Source organism: Bos grunniens, chromosome 3 (genome assembly GCF_055505025.1).
Source record: "Bos grunniens cultivar Pamir isolate PY7600 chromosome 3, Bosgru_T2T1.0, whole genome shotgun sequence".
NCBI lineage: Eukaryota > Metazoa > Chordata > Mammalia > Artiodactyla > Bovidae > Bos > Bos grunniens.
Genome location: NC_141167.1, coordinates 27,473,490 through 27,498,418, shown reverse-complemented (window position 1 = coordinate 27,498,418; position 24,929 = coordinate 27,473,490). Strand labels below are relative to the sequence as shown.

The 24,929-nt window shown below is 36.3% G+C and overlaps 1 protein-coding gene across 31 annotated transcripts in view; it reads left to right on the top strand.

Annotated features, from left to right (window-relative positions):
- TUT4 (terminal uridylyl transferase 4) overlaps nt 1–24,105 on the top strand; it is a 129,205-nt gene extending 105,100 nt beyond the window's left edge. For 6 of the 31 annotated variants that reach the window (XM_086388488.1, XM_086388354.1, XM_086388363.1 and 3 more), the window contains 6 exons: nt 13,396–13,511; nt 14,434–14,657; nt 15,608–15,708; nt 18,265–18,712; nt 22,378–22,536; nt 23,467–24,105. In XM_086388488.1, coding sequence (XP_086244614.1) covers nt 13,396–13,511; nt 14,434–14,657; nt 15,608–15,708; nt 18,265–18,712; nt 22,378–22,536; nt 23,467–23,555 — 1,137 coding nt within the window. In that variant the 3' untranslated portion in view covers nt 23,556–24,105. Of the gene's footprint in view, nt 1–13,395; nt 13,512–14,433; nt 14,658–15,607; nt 15,709–18,264; nt 18,713–22,377; nt 22,537–23,377 lie in introns of all 31 variants that reach the window. The other 25 variants (XR_015159231.1, XR_015159264.1, XM_086388509.1 and 22 more) reach the window with 13 other exon arrangements.
- The last annotated feature ends 824 nt before the right edge of the window (nt 24,106–24,929 follow it).

Below are 24,929 nucleotides of genomic sequence, written 5' to 3'. Positions count from 1 at the left end.
AACTTTTTTTTTTGTAGTATAAGAAACCTAATCCTGTTACAAGTTGGTGTTAGGAATAGGGGAAAAGATGGTTATAACTCCCTCTGTCTTTTCTTATTGCACTTACCATAGTCTATAGTGAAATATCTGTTGGCTATATTTTATCTGTTTTTTTAATCTATTCGTTAAATTCTGTCTCTCCCACTAGACTGTTTAGCTCCATGAGGACAGAGGCCATGTCTGTGAGGTTTACCATCATATTGCCAGTGCTTGTCATAATTTCTGGCACATAGGATGCATCAAATAAGCATTTGTTAAACAAGTGAGAGTTGATAGGACTCAGGATCCTTTAATTGTGAATCTGAGGTGCTCCCTACTGCCTCTCTTCTATCTCTAGAAATCTTGGTGAAAATACAAACAGAGAAGTCAGTACCAAAGTATCAATGTGAAAGTGAAAGGGTTAGTTGCTCAGTCATGTCTGACTCCTTGCAACCTATGGACTCTATGTAGCCCACCAGGCTCCTCTGTCCATTGGATTTCCCAGGCAAGAATACTATAGTGCGTAGTCATTCTCTTCTTCTAGGAGCTCTTCCCAACCCAGGGATCAAACCTGGGTCCCCTGCACTGTAAACAGATTCTTTATTGTCTGAGCCACCAGGGAAGCCCAAAATATTGGTAAAACTTTATTATTTGCTGAGGCTTCTGCTTTAATTGTGATACAGCCCTTGGTAAGCTGAACTAATGGTATGGAACTAAGAGTTCCACTTCACCCCCTGAACTGGGGGGTGTAGTGTCCCCCATTCCTTTTGGTCTTATCTGGTTTAGGTTGCTTTCTAATGGGTGGATATCACAGTCTCACAGAGAAAGAAGGAAGAAATCTTAAAAGAGAAACAATGTCTCTGTTATTGCATAATAAATATCTTTGATCTTGTTCAGTTTCATCACTCTTGCTTGTTGGGGTGAGAAAAGCAGAAAAAGTCTAGAGCTTTTTTCCTTTGAAGCAGTTTTGATAGTCCTGATTCATAGGCTGCTGCTGCTAAGTCACTTCAGTTGTGTCCGACTCTGTGCAACCCCATAGACGGCAGCCCACCAGGCTCCCCCATCCCTGGGATTCTCCAGGCAAGAACACTGGAGTGGGTTGCCATTTCCTTCTCTAGTGCAAGAAAGTGAAAAGTGAAAGTAAAGTCACTCAGTCGTGTCCAACTCTCAGCGACTCCATGGACTGCAGCCCACCAGGCTCCTCCATCCATGGGATTTGGAGTGGGGTGCCATTGCCTTCTCCGATTCATAGGCAGTGGGGGTGATAATAATTGTAATCAAAATAAAATAACAGTAAAATTTGAAATGGCGCAAAAGTCATGCAGAAGCAAAATATATAACAAAAGGAAAATATAGTGATAATTTTACTAATATATTAAAATAATAAATGAAAAGCACAGTCAAATCAGAATAAATATGGTGATGCACTGATAAAGCATTTTACTTGAAAATCATGGAAATTCTATTAGTATGTGTGCATGCATGTGTTTTCTAGAAACCTAGCAGTTTCATGCAGTCAGACTTTTTAGTGAAATACTAACATAGAATCCTCTTGAATGTGATTTGGCATAAGAGCCTATCAGAGGGGGCCTATGATTCTTCCCAGTCATCTTTTAATTTGCTTTATTCTACTTTAAAAGTCAATATATGGTATTTTAGAGCTTGGGTATACCAGTTTAACTCTTCTCCTTAAATGGACATTTAAGTTGGTATCAGTGTTCTAACTGATATTATAGAAAAATAACATTGTTAATATAGTTTTTCATGCTTAATATTTTCCATAGTAAAGTTCATTCTTTCAACACATACTGAATTCCTGATTTGTACCTATTTCTTTGATATGTACTAGGATTATAACGGAGAAGGCAATGGCACCCCACTCCAGTACTCTTGCCTGGAGAATCCCATGGACAGAGGAGCCTGGTGGGCTGCAGTCCATGGATTCGCTAAAGAGTCGGACACGACTGAGCGACTTCACTTTCACTTTTCACTTTCATGCATTGGAGAAGGAAATGGCAACCCACTCCAGTGTTCTTGCCTGGAGAATCCCAGGGACAGCAGAGCCTGGTGGGCTGCCGTCTGTGGGGTCACACAGAGTCGGACACGACTGAAGTGACTTAGCAGCAGCAGCAGGATTATAACAGCATATAGAATAGATGTGTTTCATCCCCTTAGATTCTAGTGAAAATGACGACCAAGTATATTTTCTGTACTTTCTTGCTCACTGAAATATTCCCTTTTCAACTATTCTTCTATTCATTAGGTTCTCTGACATATTAATCCCTTTTCTCCCAGTCTGTCAGTTATCTCCTGTTTTCATTTTTCCTCTCCATTTAACTCACGTTCCTTGGTCTCCCTGTGGCATATACTTCATATTCCTTTGTACCATTGTCCTTCTTTCGCATTGTTGTGTGTTCAGCTTTACATGAACTCAGCCATCCACCATCTCTTTATGCTTGGACTAAGCACCGATGGAAAAAAGTCTTAAAGCTAAGCAGTTTATAGCAAAACTATAAATTAATGTTCACCAGCCTCAACTGGACTTTCAATACTCTCTGACGTTCTTACTACATTTCTTTAGTTACCTCTGTCTCCCATTCAATAGGGACTATTCCAAGTTTTATTTATTTTACTAAAAATTCAGTGCCCAATTTGTTTTGTCCTATCTTTCTTCTCTGCCTTTCTCACACTTGGATGTTTTCCTTTTGAGGCAGAGATGATATTAAATAGATATTCTTCAACTTTCTGCTACCACATCTATAAATCTGCTTGTATCTTCAGATATCTCTTCTTTTTTTTAAAAAAAATTTGAGTTCATATTGGAACATAGTTGATTAAAAATGTTTATCAGTTTCAGGTATATAGCAAGGTGATTGAGTTATACATATACATGTAGCTATTCTTTTTAAAATTCCTATTTAGGTTATTACAGACTATTGAGGAGCATTCCCTGTGCTATACAGTAGGTCCTTGTACAGATACATACAGTTGGTTATTTATTTTGAATATAGTATTGTGTACATGTTAATCTGAAACTCCCAATCTGTCTTCCTCCCCCTGCCCCTCCATAACCATAAGTTCATTCTCTAAGTCTGAGTCTGTTTTGTAAATAAGCTCATTTGTATTTTTTTTTTTTTAGAATTCACATATAAGCAATATCACATGATATTTGTCATTCTCTGTCTGACTTTCTTCACTTAGTATGAAAACGTCCAGGTCCATCTACGTTGCTGCAGATGGCATTGTTTCATTCTTTTTAATGGCTAATATTCCACTGTATGTGTGTACCACATCTTTTTCCATTCACTTGTCAGTGGACATTCAGGTTGCTTCCATGTCTGCTATTGTAAATAGTGCTTCAGTGAACATTTGGGTGCATATATCTTCTTGAATTATGATTTTCTCTCGATATGTACCCCAGGATTGGGATTGCTGGATCATATGGTATCTCTGTTTTTAGTTTCTTTTTGGTTTTGTTTTTTTAATTATGTTTTACATTGGAGAATAATTGCTTTACTATGTTGTGTTGGTTTCTGTCATACATCAAGGTGAATCAACTGTAAGTATACATACATACCTTTCTCTTGAACTTCCCTCCCACCCCCACCCCAGATCTGTGCCTCTAGGTCATTACAAGAGACCAGGTTGTGCTCCCTGTGTTATACAGCAACTTCCCACTAGCCATCTGTCTTACACATGGCAGTGTATATGTTTCAATGCTACTCTCTCAATTTGTCTAGTTTTAGTTTTTTAAGGAACCTCCATACTGTTCTTCATAGTGTCTGTACCAATTCATATTCCCACCAATAGTGTAGGAGGGTTCCCTTTTCTCTACACCTTCTCCAGCATTTATTGTTTGTAGATTTTTTGATGATGGCCATTCTAACTGATGTGAAATGATACCTCATTATAATTTTTGATTTGCATTTCTCTAATAATTAGCAGTGTTGACTATCTTTTCTTGTGCCTCTTGGCCATCTATATGTCTTCTTTTGATTGGGTTTTTTTTTTTTAATTGAGCTGCATGAGCTGTTTGTAAATTTTGGAGACTAATCCTGTCCATCGCATCATTTCTTTTCATTTTGTTTATGGTTTCCTTTGTTGTGCAAAAGATTTTGAGTTGAAGTCACATTTGTTTATTTTTTAATTTCCCTTACTCTAGGAGACGGCTCAGAAAAGATGTTGCTGTGATTTATGTAAAAGTGTGTTCTGCCTGTTTTCCTCTTGTTTTATAGTATCAGGTCATACATTTAGGTCTTTAATCAGTTTTTGTGTATGGTGTTAAAGAATGTTCTAATTTCATTTTTTTACTTGTAGCTGTGCAGTTTTTGCAGCACCGTTTGTTAAAGAGACTGTCTTTCCTCCATTGTATAGTTTTGCCTCCTTTGTCATAGATTAATTGACCATAGTTGCATGGGTTTATTTCTGGGGCTTACATCTTAGTCCGTTAATCTGTATTTCTGTTTTTGTGCCAGTACCATACTATTTTGATGACTGTATCTTTGTAGTACAGTCAGACATCAGGAAGCCTGATTTCTCCAGCTCTGTTTTTCTTTCTCAGCATTGCTTTGGCTATTCTGGGTCTTTTGTGTCTCCATACAAGTTTTAAGATTTTTTTTTGTTCTAGTTCTGTGGAAAATGCCATTGGTAATTTGATAGGGATTACATTAAATCTGTAGATTGCCTTGGGTAGGATAATCATTTTGACAATATTGATTATTCCAATTCAAGAACATGGTATATCTTCCCATCTGTTTGTGTAATCTTTGATTTCTTTCATCAGTGTTTTATAGTTTCAGAGTACAGGTCTTTTCTCTCCTTGGGTAGGTTTAATCCTAGGTAATTTTTTCTTTTTGATGTGATGATAAATGGGGTTGTTTCTTTAGTTTCTCCTTCTGGTCTTTCATTGTTAATGTATAGAAATGCAAGATTTATGTGTATTTTATATCCTGCTGCTGCTGAGTCGCTTCAGTCATGTCCGACTCTGTGTGACCCCATAGATGGCACCCCACCAGGCTCCCCTGTCCCTGGGATTCTCCAAGCAGGAACACTGGAGTGGGTTGCCATTTCCTTCTCCAATGCACGAAAGTGAAAAGTGAAAGTGAAGTCTCTCAGTCGTGTCCGACTCTTAGCGACCCCGTGGACTGAAGCCTACTAGGCTCCTCCGTCCATGGGATTTTCCAGGCAAAAGAGTACTGGAGTGGGGTGCCATTGCCAAATTCATTAATAAGCTCTCACAGTTTTCTGGTGGCATCTTTAGAATTTTCTGTGTATAGTGTGTCATCTAAAACAGTGACAGTTTTTCCTCTTTTCCAGTTTATATTCCTTTTATTTCTTTTTCTTCTCTGATTTGTTATGGCTAGGACTTCCAAAACTATGTAGAATAAAAGTGGTGAGAATACGAATATCCTTGTCATGTTCCAAATCTAAGAGGTAATGCTTTCAGCTTTTCACCACGGAGTATGATGTTAACTACAGGCTAGTCATATATGGCCTTTATTATGTTGAGGTATGTTCGCTCCCTGCCCACTTTGTGGAGAGTTTTTATCATAAATAGGTGTTGAATTTTGTTTAAAGCTTTTTCTGCATTTGTTGAGATGATTGTATGGCTTTTATTCTTCTATTTGTTGATGTGGTGTATCATACTAATTGATGTGCAGATATTGAAAAATCCTTGCATCCCTGGTATAAATCCCAATTGATCATGGTGTGTGATCCTTTTAATATATTGTTGGATTCAGATTGCTAGTATTTTTTGTTGAGGATTTTTGTGTCTGTTCATCAGTGATAGTGACCTATAAATTTTTTTTTTGGTAGTATCTTTGTCTGATTTTGGTTTCAGTATGGTGATGGCCTTATAGAATGAGTTTGGGAGTATTCATTTCTCTGCATTTTTTTGGGAATAGTTTCGGAAGAACAAGTGTCAACTCTTCTCTAAGTGATGGAACTAATCTGTGATGCCATCTGGTCCTGGACTTTTGTTTATTGGAAGTTTATATTTCTTTTTGGTTCAGTCTTAGGTGACTGTGCCTTTCTAACAATTTATCCATTTCTTCCAGGTTGTCTACTTTATTGGCATATAGTTGTTTGTAGTAGTTTTTTATGATCCTTTGTATTTCTCTGATGTCTATTGTAACTTCTCCTTTTTAATTTCTAATTTTGTTGATTTAAGCTCGCTGTCTTTTCTTGAAGAGTCTGGCTAAAGGTTTATCAGTTTTGTTTATCTTTTCAGATAATCAGCTTTTTGTTTCATTGATTTTATTGATTTTGTTTGTTTATATTTCTGCTCTGATCTCTCTTTCTTTCCTTCTGCTAACTTTGAGTTTTGTTTATTCTTTTTTCTCTGTTGGCTTTAGACATAAAATTAGGTTGTTTATTTGTGATTTTTCTTGTTTCCTGAGGTAAGATTGTATTGCTATAAATTTCTCAAAACTGCGTTTATCATGTCCCTAGGTTTTGGATCATTGTGCTTTCATTTTCATTTGACTCTAGGTAATTTTTATGTCCTTTTTGATTTCTTCGGTGATCCATTGATTGTTTAATAGTATTTTTTTTAGCTTCCATGTATTTGTGTTTTTTAGTTTTTTTTTCTTATAGTTGATTCCTAATCTAATAGCAATGTGGTTAGAAAAGATGCTTGATATGATTTTTAATTTTCTTAAATTTACTGAAGCTTACTTTGTGGCCCAGCCTGTCATTAATCCTAGAGAATGTTCCATGGCCTCTTGAGAAAAGTGTATATTCTGCTGCTTTTGAATGGAATACTCTATAAATGTCAATGAAGGTGGTCTGGTCTAATGTGTCATTTAAGACCTGAGTTTCTGTATTAATCTTCTTTCTAGATAATCTGTCCATTGATATAAATGGAGTATTTTTAAGTCCCCCACTATTAATTACATTACTGTTGATTTCTCCTTTAATGACTGTTAATATTTGCCTTATATATTGGGGTACTCTGTATTGGGTAAGTATTTATATACAATTGTTATAGCTTCTTCTTGGAATGATTCCTTGATCATTATGTAGTGTCCTTCTTTGTCTCTTTTGTCTATTTTGAAGTCTCTTTTGTCTGAGAAAAATATTGCTATTCCAGCTATCTTTTAATTTACATTTGCACAGAGTACCTTTTTCCATCCCCTCACTTTCAGTCTGTATGTGTCCCTAGATGTGAAGTAGGTCTCTTGTAGATATCATGTATATGGATCTTGTTTTTGTATCCATTCACCTCTATTTCTTTTGGTTAGAGCACTAAACCCATTTAATGTTTAAGGTAATTACCAGTATATATGTTCCTATTGCCATTTTCTTAATTGGTTTGGATTTGCTTTGTAGGTCTTTTTTGTTCCATTCCTGTTTTGTTCCAGTAGTCATGCATGGATGTAAGAGTTGGACTGTAAAGAAAGCTGAGCGCCGATAAATTGATGCTTTTGAACTGTGGTGTTGGAGAAGACTCTTGAGAGTCCCTTGGACTGCCAGGAGATCCAACCAGTCCATCCTAAAGGAAATCAGTCCTGGGCATTCATTGGAAGGACTGACGTTGAAGCTTCAACTCCAATATTTTGGCCACCCACCTGATGCAAAAAACTGACTCATTTGAAAAGACCCTGATGCTGGGAAGGATTGAAGGCAGGAGGAGAAGGGGATGACAGAGGATGAGATGGTTAGATGTCATCACTGACTCAATGGGCATGAATTTGGGTAAACTCTGGGAGTTGGTGATGGACAGGGAGGCCTGGAGTGCTGCGGTTCTTGGGGTCGCAAAGAGTCGGACACAACTGAGTGACTGAACTCAGTTCAACAGTTCAGTGTCCTGAACTCAGTTCAGGACAACAAAACTGAACTGTTTTGTTCTCTTGTTTTGTGATTTGATGACTAACTTTAGTGTTGTATTTGGATTCCATTTTCATTTTTGTGTATGTATCTGTTGTAGATTTTCAGTTTGTGGTTACCCTGAGGTTTTGATATTCAGTTCAGTTCAGTTGCTCAGTCATGTCTTGACTCTTTTCGACCCCATGGACTGCAGGACATCAGGCCTCCCTGTCCATCACCAACTCCTGGAGTTTACTCAGACTCATGTCCATTGAGTCAGTGATGCCATTCAACTATCTCATCCTCTGTTGTCCCCTTCTCCTCCCACCTTCGATCTTTCCCAGCATCAGGGTCTTTTCAAATGAGTCAGTTCTTCGCATCAGGTGGCCAAAGTATTGGCATATCAGCTTCAGCATTGGTCCTTCCAATGAATATTCAGGACCTTTTTCCTTTAGGATGGACTGGTTGGATCTCCTTGCAGTCCAGGGAACTCTCAAGAGTCTTCTCCAACACCACAGTTCAAAAGCAGCAACTCTTCGGTGTTCAGCTTTCTTTATAGTCCAACTCTCACATCCGTACATGACTACTGAAAAAACCATAGCCTTGACTAGACGGACCTTTGTTGGCAAAGGAATGTCTCTGCTTTTTAATATGCTGTCTAGGTTGGTCACAACTAGTTTGTGGTGACCATGAGGTTTTGATATAGCATTCTGTATATAAAAAAGATTGTTTTAAGTTGCTGGTCTTTTAATTCAAACTTTTTTCCAATATCCTGCATTTGTGTTCTCCTCTTCTCATAATTACTGGTTTTGATATCATATTTGTGTGCAGATGATTTCTTACCTTTACTTTGTATTTACTGGTAAGCTTTTCCATTCATAATTTTGTTTCCAGTAGTTGCCCTTTCTTTTCTGCTTAAAGTTCCTTTGGCATTTGTTGCAAAAGTGGTCTGGTGGTGCTGAATTTTCTTAGTTTTTTCTTGTTTGTAAAGCTTTTGCTTTCTCTATCAAATCTGAATTGAGATCTTTGCCAGATGGAGTACTGTTAGCTGTAGGTTCTTTGCTTTCATCACTTTAAATATATCATCAGATCAGATCAGATCAGATCAGTCGCTCAGTTGTGTCCGACTCTTTGCAACCCCATGAATCGCAGCACGCCAGGCCTCCCTGTCCATCACCAACTCCCGGAGTTCACCCAGACTCACGTCCATCGAGTCAGTGATGCCATCCAGCCATCTCATCCTCTGTCATCCCCTTCTCCTCTTGCCCCCAATCCCTCCCAGCATCAGACTCTTTTCCAGTGAGTCAACTTTTCACATGAGGTGGCCAAAGTACTGGAGTTTCATCTTTAGCATCATTCCTTCCAAAGAACACCCAGGGCTGATCTCCTTCAGAATGGACTTGTTGGATCTTCTTGCAGTCCAAGGGACTCTCAAGAGTCTTCTCCAACACCACAGTTCAAAAGCATCAATTCTTCGGCGCTCAGCCTTCTTCACAGTCCAGCTCTCCCTTTTTGCCTGCAGAGTTTCTGCTGAGAAATCAGCTGATAACCTTATGGGAGTTCCCTTGTATTTGTTGCTTTTCTTTGTTGCTTTTAATATTTTGATATTTTTTTCTTTGTTTTTAATTTTTGTCCATTTGATTCCTATTTGTTTTGGTGTGTTCTTCCTTGGGTTTATTCTACCTGGAACTCTCTGACCTTCCTGGAATTGGATGACTGTTTCCTTTCCTTTGTTAGGTAAGTTTTCAACTATTACCTCTTCAAATATTTTCTTAAGTCCCTTCTTTCTTTCTTTTCCTTCTGGGACTACATGATGTGAATGTTTGAGGCTTTTAAAGTTGTCCCAGAGGTCTCTTAGAGTGTCTTCATTTCTTTTCCTTCTTTATTCTGTTCCATGGCAGTGAATCCACCATTCTGATTTCCAGATCACTTATCCTTTCTTCTGCCTCAGTTACTCTGCTGTTGATTCCTTCTAGTGTGTTTTTCATTTTGGTTATTGTATTGTTCATCTCTGTTTGTTCTTCAGCTCTTCTGTGTCTTTGTTAAACGTTTCTTTCATCTTCTTAATTTGTGGCTCCATTTTTTTTTTAAGAGATCTTGGGTCATCTTCACTACCATTAATCTGAAATTTTTTATTTTTTTTTTAACCCTAGATTGCTTATCTCCACTTCATTTTGTTTTTCTAGGGTTTTGTCTTGTTCCTTCACCTGGGACATATTCTTCTGTTGTCTCATTTTGTCTAACATTCTGTAATTACAGCTTCAGTTCTGCAAGCTGCAGGATTGTAGTTCTTCTTGTGTCTGCTGTCTGCCATCTGGTGGATGAGGCTGTCTAAGAGGCTTGTGCAGGCTTCCTGGTGAGAGGGTCTAGTTCCTGTCTGCTGGTAGGTGGTGCTCTGTCTTGTCCGTTTGGTGGTCAGGGCCATGCTCAGAAAGACTTCAAGTGACCTGTCTGCTTGATGGATGGGGCTGTGTTTCAGTCTTTTTGGTGGTTTGGCCTCAGGTGTCCTGGCACTTGAGCCTTCAGGCTGTTGAATGGGGTTAAGGTTGTGGGGAGGAAATAGTAGCCTCCAGGAGGACTCACACCAATGCATGCTCATTAAAACTGCTGTTGCAAGTGTCTTTGTTCCCAGAGTGAGCCACAGCCCCACCCCCCCACCTCTGCCAGAGACCCTCCAATAATAGCAGGTAGATCTAGCCCAGTTTCTTATGAAATCACTGTTCTTTCCCCTGAGTCCTGGTACCTAGAGGTCCTTGTGTACTCCTTCTCAGAGTGGAATTTCTGTTTTTCCCAGTTCTGTGGAATTTCTTCAATCAAACTCCACTGGCCTTCAAAGTTAGATTCTCTGGGGGCTTCTCTTCCTATTACCAGATCCTCAGGCTGGGAAGCCTGACATGAAGTTCAGGGCTTTCAGTCCTGTGGTAGAACTTCTGTGGTATAATTATTTTCTAGTTTGTGAGTTGCCCACACAGCAGGTATGGGATTTGATTTTACTGCAGTTGTGCCTCTCCTACAGTTTTGTTGTGGCTTCTTCATCTTTGGATATAGGGTGTCTTTTTTGATAGGTTCCAGCCTTTTTGTTTTTATTGTTCAATGGTTGTTCAGCAGTTAGTTGTTATTTTGGTGTTCCTCTAAGAAGGGAGCTTCCCTGATAGCTCAGTTGGTAAAGAATCTGCCTGCAAAGAGACCCCAGTTCGATTCCTGGGTCGGGAAGATCCCCTGGAGAAGGGAAAGTCTACCCACTCCAGCTTTCTGGCCTGGAGAATTCCATGGACTGTATAGTCCATGGGATCTCAAAGAGTCAGACACAACTGAGAAGGGGTGAACTCAGTCATTCTGCTTCACATCTTTCTGGCCAGTCACCAGATACACCTTCTTTATCAGAGACTGGTCCTTCCATAGGTACTCTAGATCCGTTCATTATTTTCTGTACCTTAAAGATTCAGTCATCTGTGAAAAATATTTTCAAAGATGAAATAGATAAAATGTAGTTGCAGATTAGGATTAACAATTTGCCTTCTATTTTAATGATAGGGAGCACTAACTTTGAACTCCAATTAAGCAAATGTCTCCTCCAGAAAATGTTCCTTTTTTCAAATTAGTAAACTTACATTATAAAAACATTATACTCTGTTGTTATTAATATATTTTGAAATTCTTCAATAAAATTTTTGTGGGAATTTTCTCTCTTATTTTATAAGTACCTATATAATACAATGTCTTCAATTTTACCTCAACACCTAAAATTTTAACTCTCTGGCTCTTCCCAGAAGTTTGCTGACCCCAGGTCTAGGCCACCTTAACTAGGAAGGTGGGATGAAGAAAAATTGATTAAAGAGATAGATACTCAGGAATAGAATGGATACAACCTGGTGGTTAATTAGAGGTGATGAGTCGAGGAGAAATCAGGGGGATTTCCTAGATTTTGCCATAAGCAACCAGGTAAATTAAGAAAGGCTTTCATTTTTGTCTTATCAGAAAAAATGATAATGAAGAGTTTAGTAAATTATGTTGACTTCATCAGTAGTAAAGAATTATATTGTGTTCTTTTATAGAAATACAGTTTTATTGAGAAATAATTCATGTACTTTAGCGTTCACCTATATAAAGTGAGTAATTCAGTTTTTTTGAGTATTTTTTGCAAGATTGTACAACCATCACCACATCTAATTAGAACATTTTGTCCTCTCTCAAGGAAACTCCTGTCCCAATTAGCAGTCAGTTCTCCTTCCTTTTTCCTCTCACTCTGTTGATTTGCCTATTGTGGACGTTTTATGAAAATGGAATCAGAGTATGTGTAGCCTTTTGTGACTGGTTTCTTTCATCTAACAGAATGTATTCAGGGTTCATTCAAGCTGTAGCATATATCAATATTTCATTCTTTTTTTTATGGTTGAATGATATTCCATTGTATGGTTATATTACATTTTATTTATTCATTCTTCAGTTTGTTGGAAATTTGTATTGTTTCTATTCTTTGGCTACTATGAGTAGTGCTGCTATAAATATTTGTGTACAAAATTTTCTGTGGATGTATGTTTTCATTTCTTTTGGGCATATACGTAATGGTAGAATTGTTGGGTCATTTTAATAAGTTTATGTTTAACTTTCTGAGGAGCTACCAAGCTGTTTCTTAAAAGAATTGGACTATTTTATATTCCCACCTGCAATATATGAAGGTTCCAGTTTTTTCACATCCTCACAATACTTGTTGCTATCTTTTTTCTTTTCTAATAGCCATGTAGTGGGTGTCTCTCTTAAACTTTTATCCCTGACATTAGATAGATTTGAAGAAATCAGAGTACTAAGTAAACATGTTCTCTTGCCATCCAAAGATATGGGTATTGTCAGGATAAACTAGTCTTTGTGATGGTGCAAAACTAAACTAAAGCTTAGAAAGATAACAAAGGTAGTAAGATAAAGCAAAAATGAGCTGATTCTTCGAAGACTTGGAAAAATGATTTAAATTGTTATTGGTTCTCTGTATTCTTTTTAGGTGTATTCTACTTTGGATAGTAAATGTTACGTATTCTTGAAATGTTGAATGTAAATCCAGTGATACTTTAAACAAACCAGAGGATTGATTTATTTACATAGAGTTATTTTGTAAAGATACTGATTCCTTTGTGGAAGTAGCCTGGTGGGGCAGAAAGCATGAGATTTGTAGTCAGACAGACTTAGCTTGAAATCCTTTATCTCTTACTTACTAGCATTTTTTGCTGTGGGCAAACGGCTTGAACTTTCCGAGCCTTGGAGCCTCAGTTTCCTCATCTATAAAATGAGCAGGAAAATAGTATCTACTTTATTGGGATATTACACAAAGATGTTACAGATGAATGAGAAAAAAGTGTGAATGTGAAGTGATTAGTACTGTTAGCAGCTGTGATATTGATGATGATAATTCTGAATCTTGTTTTCATATCATGGTTTTAGTTACAGTGAAATACTTGTTGATATTTATTTTGTTTTTTAAAAAATTACTTTTGGGTCCTGGTCTGTTTTCCATTTGGATTCAAAAGTTTACAGTGATTTTTTTTTTTCCCTAGTAAAGTTGTATTTTCTTCCTAGGAGTACTTCTTTGATTCCAGAGTATTAACAGATGGAGAACTGGCTCCCAATGATCGATGTTGCCGTGTATGTGGAAAAATAGGCCACTATATGAAAGACTGCCCCAAAAGGAGAAGGTTGGCAAATGATTATATAACAACATTGTAGGGAAAATAAATATGAGGCAAATTGATATAAATAAATATGAGGAAAATAATATGAGGCAAATTGTGTTTAGATATGTTTAAATTGAGAAAGTTTAGAGCTTGAAGTTGACCCTTAGGTAAATGTATATTTGAATGGTGTTTTGTGAAAGAGTGAGATTTATTCCTGGTACATTGGTGTCTCATGATGTTTATTATTTGTTCATCTATTCATTAAGGCTTTTTAAACTGCAGAAGTATTTATTAACACCTACTGTATGCTGGAAAGTGTGCTAGGATCCAAGGGGAAAAAAGACCAAGATACGAGGTTCTTGCTGAGAACCTCACTGTTACGAAAACAAATAAGTAAAAAATAATTAAATGAATCTTTGAGGTATATATTGTAAGATATGCCTATATACTCTTTCCCTTAAGGAATATACATCCTCTGTGCTCCCTGAAAATATGTCTGTCGTACTTTCCTGTGTTCTTTATACTATGTTATTAGGCCAGGAAATTCCTTTTTTAGTCATCAAGCCTTACTTAATGTAAAGAGCTTAGAACTTTTCATACAGAACAAATTCGTAGTTTCCATCACTGCTATTTATTAAATTTAGAGAAGACACTTTCTCTAAGCCTCAAATGTCTTTCTCTATAAAATGGAGATAATAAATAGCCAACTAAGGATTGTAGAATTAAAATTTGCTATTAAACATTAAAAACTGATATTGTATTATGAAACTACTAGAATACCCAGTGTCTGCCATATGAGTAGGTATGTGAGAACCCTTGCCTTCAGAAAAGTGCATGAAACAATGGGCATGTTAGTCCCTTTATTGTGAGGCTCTTGTATAGTTTAGTTTATTCTATAGTTCCCTTGGTTTATAAGTCCCTAGCCCCACGTTATTGCTATCAGCAGTTTACTGTTTAGACTAAAGAAGAAAGACAGTGAAGAAGAGAAAGAAGGGAATGAAGAGGAGAAAGACTCCCGAGACCTTCTTGACCCCCGAGACCTCCACGACACTAGAGACTTTAGAGACCCCAGAGACCTCAGATGTTTTATCTGCGGAGATGCAGGACATGTGCGAAGGGAGTGCCCAGAGGTCAAGCTGGCCCGTCAGAGGAATAGCAGTGTGGCAGGTAAATAGAAAAAGCCAAAAATAGTTTTTGGCAGAAATAGTGTCATTTATGTTGATGTCATTTTAAGGGCCCTGATTCTTCTCTATTCTAAACATAGCTGTATGACTTTAGGTCTTTTAATTTATTAAAGAGAAAATTTAGGTTTTTACTTTGAATAGTATTTGGATATGTTTAATATCAAGGTCTTAGCAGTCTGTTGTATTCAGTCAGCTCCCTCCACGTATTTTTTGGATTTGAGTCATATTCTTTATTCTCTTGCTATGAAAAGTTAACAAAAGTTAACTACCCACCCCCAAAAGTTAATGAGAGATTGTTTTTCTGGGAATATATAGGAGAAATTGTATCTCTTCCCATGTCTTTTATAAGAGAGGGAGATCTGTTCTTATTATATTTCATAGGGAATTTTATGAATTAGAAACCCAGATGAGAGTTTATTGAAAGAAAAAAACAAAATATATGTGATGATTTCTAGTTATTCAGATTCTTGTTGCCAGAGTTATTTTCTTAAATAAATGTATAATCTTCTTTAGAAAACAGTATGATATTTGTTCTTGTTTCCAGAATCACTGTATTTTTTTAATGCTCTAAGGATTGAGAAATGGCATGATACTGGATGCTTGGGGCTAGTGCACTGAGACGACCCAGAGGGATGGTATGGGGAGGGAGGAGGGAGGAGGGTTCAGGATGGGGAACACATGTATACCTGTGGTGGATTCATTTTGATATTTGGCAAAAATAATACAATTATGTAAAGTTTTAAAATAAAATAAAATTAAAAAAAAAATTAAAAAATGAGTTGTTAAAAAGTTCTTTGCTAACATAATCATAGTTTAAAAGTCCAAGTTTGTAAAATCATAGATTTGAGACTGTTGTACTGAAGAAGGGAGTTTATTGATTACCATTTTTCTGTTATTTTATCTATTTTATTTCTTTTTGATGTCTTCTCTTAGCAGCCCAGCTGGTCCGCAATCTTGTAAATGCCCAGCAGGTGGCTGGTTCAGCCCAGCAACAAGGTGATCAGTCCATAAGGACTAGGCAGTCCTCAGAATGCGTGAGTACTCTGCTTGCAGATGGGTTGGTCTTGGCAGGAAAACAGCTAATTTTGGTGGGTGATAAGGTTGATCTTTGAGATTGGCAAATTCAGTCTTTCAGATTACACAATGCTTTATAGAGATGTCCTTGCTAGGCACATCAGCTAGAATGAGCATTACTTTTGGAGTAATATAGATCTGAGTTTTAATCTATGGGCAAGATACTTAACTTCAGTGAACCTATTTCTTATTTATAAAATAAGGTAACTACCAAATAAGGTTGTTGGTTGGATTATAATAAAGTAATAACTTTAAGGTTTTAGGTTTTGCATAATGCAGGAATATGGAAGAATATTCTATAATGAAAGAACACTGTTAATTAAAAATAGACCCCAAAATTGAGATGTATTAAGGATTTAGTACTGTTAAGGCAGTGCATGCATGATACTTCATTTGCTTGAAATTTTTTGGCTTCTCATCGCTGATATGGATACCTAGTGAAATGTATCCTGTAAAAGACAGAGTATTTAATTAGATTTCTGATTCACAGGTTTCATGTTATCTTTGCTGAGTTGCTCTAACCTTTGTCTAAATATGTATTCACCTTGTACATTTTAAATTAGGTAAATACTAATTGAATGCTTATTCTAAATCTGACACTGTGCTTTAGTGCTTCACACCTGTTATCACATTTAATCCTTCGAATGGCCATGTGAAGCAATAGGTATTGGTATGATCAAATTTTACAAATTGGGAAGCGGAGAATAAGAGAAATTAAAAGATTCAAACACAGGTCTACATCACTTCAAAGCTGTTAACTATTAAACATGCTAAATCTGATGTGATCTGTGTTTTGGAAAAAAATTCTTAGAGCATTTGAAGAGCAATAGTAGAACTTGTCTTAAAAAAACATTTAGGATCCCACTAACCCTACCTCCAACACTTGAATATGTACCACTATGGGTCTGACATTTTCATAAAAATTATATAATAACAATTATATTACAGTAACAACATTTATTGATTGCTGTTTGCTATCTATGCATCTTTCCTGTTTCTTCTTATTAAATATTTTTAAAATACTGAAAAGGTATAGAAAATGATAAACATCCATGCACTACTACCAGGCTTTAACAATTCTCAATGTTTTCTTATTTTGGTTTTATTTAAGTGTATCCACAGTTGACAACTCCTATGCATTCCTCTTGGATGCTGTTCCCTTCTTAAAACTTTCCTACTATCCCTTCCTTGCTACTAAAATGTATCTACTATTCTGAATTTGGAGTTTATGTTTTTGACATATATTGTTGTAGTTAATCTTCACAAAAACCTATGATGTAGATTCTATTATTTATACAGGTGAAGAAACTGAGATTTAAGTTTGTTGCCTGAGGTCAATAAACACTTGGAACCAGAAATTGTATCCTTAGGTTCTGTTTCCAAAACCTGTGCTCTGACCACTTTGCTATGGTGCCCCTAACTCTCATCCTCTACTTCTAGCACTCACCCCACCTGAGACTGGGTAAGAGTCTGACTAATGGACTTTGCAGTTCAAGGTCTCACAAAGCACTTCAGCTTCAACATGTCTAGAATGTAGCTTATATTTCTTTCCAACTTCCCAAGTTTGCCTCTTGCTCCTGTCTTCTCCATCTCATTGAATGATCTCACTGTCTCTAGTTTCCTGCCACTACTACTTTTCCCTCAACCTCCGCATCCAGTCAGTCACCAGGTCCTATTGTTTCTATCTATAAAAAATAGTTCACATCCATTTGCTTCCCTAGCCTAGGTAACTGTCATTTCAGATTCCAGTTACTTTAAAAGGCCATGTGCTTTTGTTTCTGTATACCTTCAGTTATGTTGTTCTCTAACTGAATCTTCCCTTCTCCTTTTTCTCTACTCTCTTTTATCATATTGATTTCTATATAAGTATCAGCTTAAAAATCGTTTCCTTCAGGAAGATTTCCTTAATTTCCACTTGCTTTCATCTTGTTTTCTCCTCTTCTCCCAAAGTGGGTTTAGGTATTCCTGCTCTGGGATTTCATTATACATTATACAGTCTTTATCATAGTAATCATTATATTTTATTGTGATTGCTTATGTAATTTTTATCTGTTCCTCCTCTTTTTCCTTATTGACTTTAAGCTTCATGAGGGCATACATGTTAGTATTTTATTTTTAATACCTAGAACAATGCCCAGTACATAACTGACACCCTGTAAATGTTTGTTGAGGAGCTAAATGAAAGTCAGTGTGAGATACTTAGATGTAAACTTCTAGTTACAGTTGGAGTTGTGGGTTCTATGTGATAAGTATGTTGTCTGGACTTTGTCTTCTTTGGGCAATAAAAAGATTTATAGATAAAACCTATGTGAGAGAGGGTTGAGAACCTTGGGAAAAACTCTACCTTCATATAAAATGAGGTTCTGTTATTATCTGTTAGTATGTATATCATAGAGTTCTGTTTATAGTATTCTGATGAAGTAACTCCATAGTTTTATATTTTTATAATTTCTGCTTTTATAAAATTAAGATGTTCATAAATTAATTTTAAAATATATCTTTTTTTTTCTCTGCAGTCTGATTCGCCATCTTATTCTCCTCAGCCCCAGCCATTTCCACAGAACTCTTCCCAATCCACTGCCATTACCCAGCCTCCATCCCAGCCAGGATCCCAGCCCAAGCTTGGCCCACCTCAGCAGGGAACCCAGCACCCCCATCAGGTCCAGATGCCTATGTATAACTTTCCTCAGTCACCACCAGCTCAGTATTCTCCCATGCACAACATGGGATTGTTGCCAATGCATCCCCTCCAGATCCCTGCCCCGTCCTGGCCTATTCACGGCCCAGTGATCCATTCTGCACCAGGCAGTGCGCCCAGCAATATTGGCCTGAACGATCCCAGCATCATCTTTGCACAGCCTGCTGCCAGACCCGTGGCGATCCCTAGCTCCTCTCATGATGGACACTGGCCCCGTACTGTGGCTCCAAATTCCCTGGTGAACAATGGTACAGTGGGGAATTCGGGTAACCCTTTCTTCTCTTCTTTTGTATCTTTCTGTAGAAAGGTTGGATGAATTGTATTATTGGTTGAACCTGGGGAGATAAATTTGAGTAAAAAGATGGCAATCATTATTTGTGGAGTGGGGAGCATAAGGTAAGGTGAAGAGTATGGGCTATGGATTCAGACCACCTGGATTTGAATTGTGGCTCTGCCATTTATTATGTGGCATCAGGCATTTGCTTAATCTCTTTGTACATTGGTTTCATGTGTGAAATAAGTGTGTATTAATAGAACCTAACTCTCAGGAATGTTGTGAATATTAAATGAGATAATAAATATAAATGTTTGTTATTATTTTAAAATTTCATTACAGTCTCATTTGGTGTAGGTATTATTAGCACTTATTTTTACAGTTGAGGAAATTGTGAAGAGTTAAAAATAACTGTCATGCTGTCATAATCATAGTAGATCCAGGATTTAAACTTAATTTCTTTCTTTAAAACCTGTAATCTTTGCTTTGGACTCTTACTGTCTCCTTACTTACTAAGAAGCAGTTTTCTAAAAAGAAAAAGATTAGTAACCCTTTATAGCTTAAGAAAGAATAGTTTTTTTTACTGATATTTAAATAATGCATATTCTTTGTAGAGCATTTGAAAAGGAAAAAATAAACCATCTATAATCTTAATTCCTGGGTAGAATTGTTCAGAAGTATTTTGGTTTATTGCTAGCCAGTCATTTTTTTCATTTTTATGTATTTAAAAATAGTTGATAAATGCTGTTAAACTAGTTTTACATTATATTTATTTTTAAAACTTTTATCATGGAAAACTTGAACACGAAAGGAGAAAGTTAAGTATAACCCTCCCATTACCCGGGTTTAAGTTATCTATGTTTTCTATTTATTGTTTGTGATTCTTCTGTAACTTACTGTCTGTGATTCTTTTCCTTATTAACTACTTGGTTATCCTCATATATTGTTTGTAGAGGAAATGTAGAATAAAAGCTTGATTATTTACCTTTATAAATTTTCAGAATAATTTTAGTGATAGTTTTAAATCAATATATGTTTTCTTAAAGCACTGTAATGGAGGAATCTCTGACCTCTTTTGGAATAATACAGATAGTATATTTTGCTGAGCAGAAATTCCAGAATGTGGAACTCATTTAGATTTCAAGGATCAAAGGATATATGTCATACATGGCCATTCTAATGTGGCCTCTGCTTTTTTCATTCAACGAATGTTTATTATATGCATGCCATGATAAACACTGTGATAGTCACTGAGTTATATAACCATGAAGACAGACACATGCTTTGCCTTTTGATATATTGATTCAGTTTGAACAGTTTTAACTTCTTCCTCTCTCTACCACTAGTTGATCTCTGTTTTAGCCTTAATGAACTAATTAATTAACACCCTACAGACACACCATGCTCTTACCCCTGATTATTTACTTAAGTGGTTGGTTCCCTCTGCCTGGAATGTCCTCTGCAATAACTCTCCTGTTCACTCTCGCCTCCTTCTGCATTTCTCCAAAAGCTTAGCTAACTTACTTATCCTTCATTTTAAAATTTGGATCACTTTCTTTAGGAAGTCTCTAATTCTTATAGATCCTCTCCTCCAATTGTATTAGGTATTCTTTTCTCTCCTCCATGTTTCCTTAATATCCATATTATAAGACCTGTCTTACTGTGTTGAAATTGCCTGTTTACTTGTCTGCGTAATGCATTAGACTGAACTTTAAGAGATTGTAAATTGTTTCTTGTCTATCATTGTTTTCCTAGTGTCCAGTATAGTGACTGTTGTCAGATAGATGTTGTTTGTATACTTCTATTATATAATAAACTATTACTCAACAAAAAAATTTATTATTTGTTGGATGGGTGTACAACTTCTAGTTACTATTACTGCTAAAATTAACATTATGTTAAAAATGGAAAAACCAGATGGGGATACATTAAAATGATAATAGTGTTTGCGTTAGAATAGGGGGTTGTATGAGTGTGTCCCCCCATTTTTCAAATTGTCTTTAATGGTAATTGTTCAGACTATCTCGAATTACAAAAATATTTGGTTGTGAAAAACGACCAAGAGAGATTGAACTATATCCTAAAAATACTCTTTTATGTAAAAATGTTTCTCAGTTAGTAAGGATTTCAGTGATGTATACCCAGTCTTATTTTTTGTAAACTCTGAGCTCTGTAGCTTCAGCTCTCAGTTGTAACTTGGCTTTACGAACTTGCAGTGAACCAGCTGCTATGTTTACTAGCTACCTCCTAAGAAGACCAAGCTTGTAGGAGTGTGGCTAGTATGGGTTTTGGTTTTCTTCTTCCCTATCCTGTCCCTCCTAACTTCCTGCTAGGAAGTTTAGTAAATAAGGGCCAGTGTCTTTCAGATTATTTCCTGCCACATTTTGATCCTGAATGAGAAAAGCCTCCAGAAATGATCCAGAAGATTCAGGGGTTACTGCATTTTGAAAGACTTACTCTAAGATAGGTAGGGGTGGTTTGCCGTAGAATAGGACTCATGTTTGGTTTTTTTTTTGAGTTCCTGGTTATATGCCAGAATTTGTGCAGGCCACTTTATTTTTGTTATCTTATTTAATCCTCATAACAACCTGGGGTTCATAATTAAACTTTAGTAATTTTTGTAATTAGTATTTGAACTTAAAGTTGTTTGGCACCAAGGCCTGTTTTCAACCATTTCACCACAATGTCTCAGCTTCTAACAGAATCTTCCAGGCCAATATATAATTGATTCTAGGATAATTGCCAGTGTCTTTATGATAAAATGTAAGCTGCTTAATGACATACTAAGGTTCTTTGAAATATAAATTCTACCTACCTGTCCAGCCTTTCCTCTTACCACTGCTTTCCTTTGCATTTGTCTCTGTATTGCCAATTGTTTTGCAGCTTCCCAAACTTGTACTTTCCTGCTTCCTGGCTTTTGAACACACTATTCCTTCTGTCTGAAATTCCCTCCCTCTCCCATTTTGCCTAACTTGTTTCTTGTCTTTTAAAATTCAATTTAGTCAATCATTTTAGGAAAACTTTCTCTGTCTTTGAACAGTTGGATTAGTCCCCTCTTTAGACACCATCACCAATCTGTTACAGCGATTACCCATATTATTGTATATGTCTTCTTAAGTATTTCCTTTATGAATAATTTAGGAACAGTTACAGTGTTTATTCCTTAAAAGTTTTTTTGGTTAACATGTATACACTGTACATAATACATATATTGACATATGTACATTATTGATATATATATATACACACAAATTGATATGATTTACACTGTTAATATATAGTATTAATTGTGTAGATATGTCAACCAAAAAAACTTTTAAGAAATAAAACACTGTAATTGTTCTCAAATTATTCCTAAATAAGACATTTAGATAACTAATGAGAACCTACTGTATAGCACAGGGGACTCCACTCAGTGCTCTTTGGTGATCTAAATGGGAAGGAAATTTAAAAAAGGGTATATGTGTAGCATATAGCTGATTATAAAGCAACAGTACTTCAATAAAAATTTTTTTAAAAATTTGGGAGGAGGATATCCTCTGCATTTAGCATATTTCTTGGTCAGTGATGACCCATAAATCTTTGTGGAATGAAGGGATGTTTGAATGAACAAGGTGATGTTTTAACATATATCTCTCCTTTGTTCTTGAAATGCAGAGCCAGGATTTCCAGGACTGAATCCTCCAATTCCCTGGGAACATGCACCACGACCCCATTTCCCTCTTGTCCCAGCTTCGTGGCCTTATGGTTTGCATCAGAACTTCATGCATCAGGGAAATGCCAGATTCCAGCCCAACAAACCTTTCTATACTCAAGGTACCGTTGCTTACATATTTGTTACAAGGCTGAGTGGGTTTTGTTCTGGGACAATGGAGCCTTTGTAAAGGCCAGGATCTGGGAGTGAAACTTCAGGAATTCAGTAAATATTCATTGAGAGAGCATACTGTATGTCAGATTGTGCTAGATGCTTACTGCTCAAGCAGAATTAAATAATAACACCTACACTTAATACATATTTTATCAGGAAAGCTAGACATGTAAAACAGACAAGGATAGGAGCTTAGAGGAATCCATTAACTTTGCCCTAGCAGAGAGAACAGAATATGGACACCAGGGATCGAACTGCCTAAGATTTTGACATTTGAATTAAGTCTTGAAATATATGGAATTTTTTTCCCTAGAGATTGATTGTGTAGAGATTAGAGAAGAGTGTTCTTAGCTGAGGCAAAAATATACGCAAAATCACTGAGTTTTGCCTCAGTAAAAAGAATAGGAAAAAAGAAAAAATAATAGTAGATGAGGTAAATGGAAAAATGTGTAGGTAATGAGGCTAGAGAAGGTCAGCTGAGGTCATATTATAAAGGAGTTTGGATTTAGTTTAGTAAGCAATGGAATCTAGTAGAATTTTTGAGTTGAGTAGTGTAATTGTTTAGTAAAACTGAGATTTGAATGACATTTGAATTGATTATATTGTTGGTACTTATGTACCAGTAATGGCTTTGATCTAAGTAATGAATAGCACATTATCTAGTCTTATTTGCCTCCACAGTATCTCAATTCAAATAAGGAATGTCTAGGGGGAAAAAGTTAATTCTAAGTGGTTATCAGGTAAATAGGCACAAGCCTTTCAGTTTCCTGTCTGTGTTGTGTCCAACAGACAGATGTGCCACCCGTCGGTGTAGAGAGCGTTGTCCCCACCCACCAAGAGGAAACGTGTCGGAGTAATGCAAGTCCATTTTCTTTCAGCTGGTCTACAGATGCACAGCAACCAGCCAATCCTGCTGTCTCAAGGGTATCCGTACCTCAGTGTCAGTTACATTCAGCAGAAAAAGTGACATTTAATGGAAAATAAAACAAATCAGGTTCTGATTTAAAATTTTAACATTTAGATAGCTTATTTAAATTCTAAGACTGTTTTTAAAGACTGTATTATTTGTATATAAATATGAACTATAGTTTTTACTAGTATCACCAAATTGGGTGATACAAATTTCATCTATTTTATTACCCTATTTTTAAGGGAATTTTGTTTTGTTTAACCTTGATGAATTGTATAAAGAGAGAATTTAAAAATTACATTCTTTATTTTCTATTAGCTGTATTCATACTTTGGTTGCTTCAGACTTTATATATATTGTTCTTAAGAATTAGGAAAGACTTTCATGTGTTTTAAATTTGTCACTTCTATTCTTTACAGAACCTTGTAGTGCCAAAAACTTTTTAAAAGGTAAAAAAATAATAAAATAAAACCTCAAGATTGAAGATTTAGAATTTCTTTTACATTCTTGTATATTGAAAATATTCATACTTGAACAGAAATTTGCTTTTGTCTGTATTTGAAGTAATTCTATTTTAAGTTAATAAATCTTTTTGACAAGAGTCAAATTTGGTTAATTCATCTAGTTGTTTAGATGATAGGAATATAATGTTACAATTCAGAGATTTTTTTTAAAGCATTTATTTATTAGGCTGCACCCTGTCTTAGTTGTGGCATGTGAACTCTTAGTTACTACATGTGGGATCTAGTTCCCTGACCAGGGATTGAACCCAGACCCTCTGCATTGGGAGTACAGAGTCTTAGCCACTGGACTACCAGGGAAGCCCCAGAGATTTGTTTTTCTCCCAGTGAATAGACTATTCTGAATCACAGACTTAATTTTAGAAAAAGATCTAAGAATCTTTTCACTTTATTTTATTGGATCTTCACAACACCCATATGAGATTGATAGAAGCAGATACTATCTCATTTTATCATTGGAAAAACTGGAGGTGCAAAACAAAATGAATTCTAAAGTTAGGACAGTTACATGTTGGGAATCAATTTGAAACAGGTCTTTGAAGTAGAGTTTTTAAACCATTGAAACCGATACTGACAATTAGAATGGAGGGAAGGTAATTCTTATTTACTGAGGAACTAACATATGCCAGACTGTTTTGAGTCCTGTATTACTGGACTCAAAGTACGCTTTGGAAGGATGGTGTTTACCAATAATACCTCGTGATCAGTGATTATAGTTGGATTTCAAGCTTGTATTGGTGGTGGTGTATTTAACTGTTCCTGGTACTTTACGTTGAAGTGAGGTCATCTTATATGAACAACTGAGAGAGACTTGCCAGAGATTTCAGACTAAACGATGCTATAGATTTATTTGGAAATCTGCAGAATAAGTAAATACAATGTCTTTTAAGAACAGTGTATTATCTTTCTT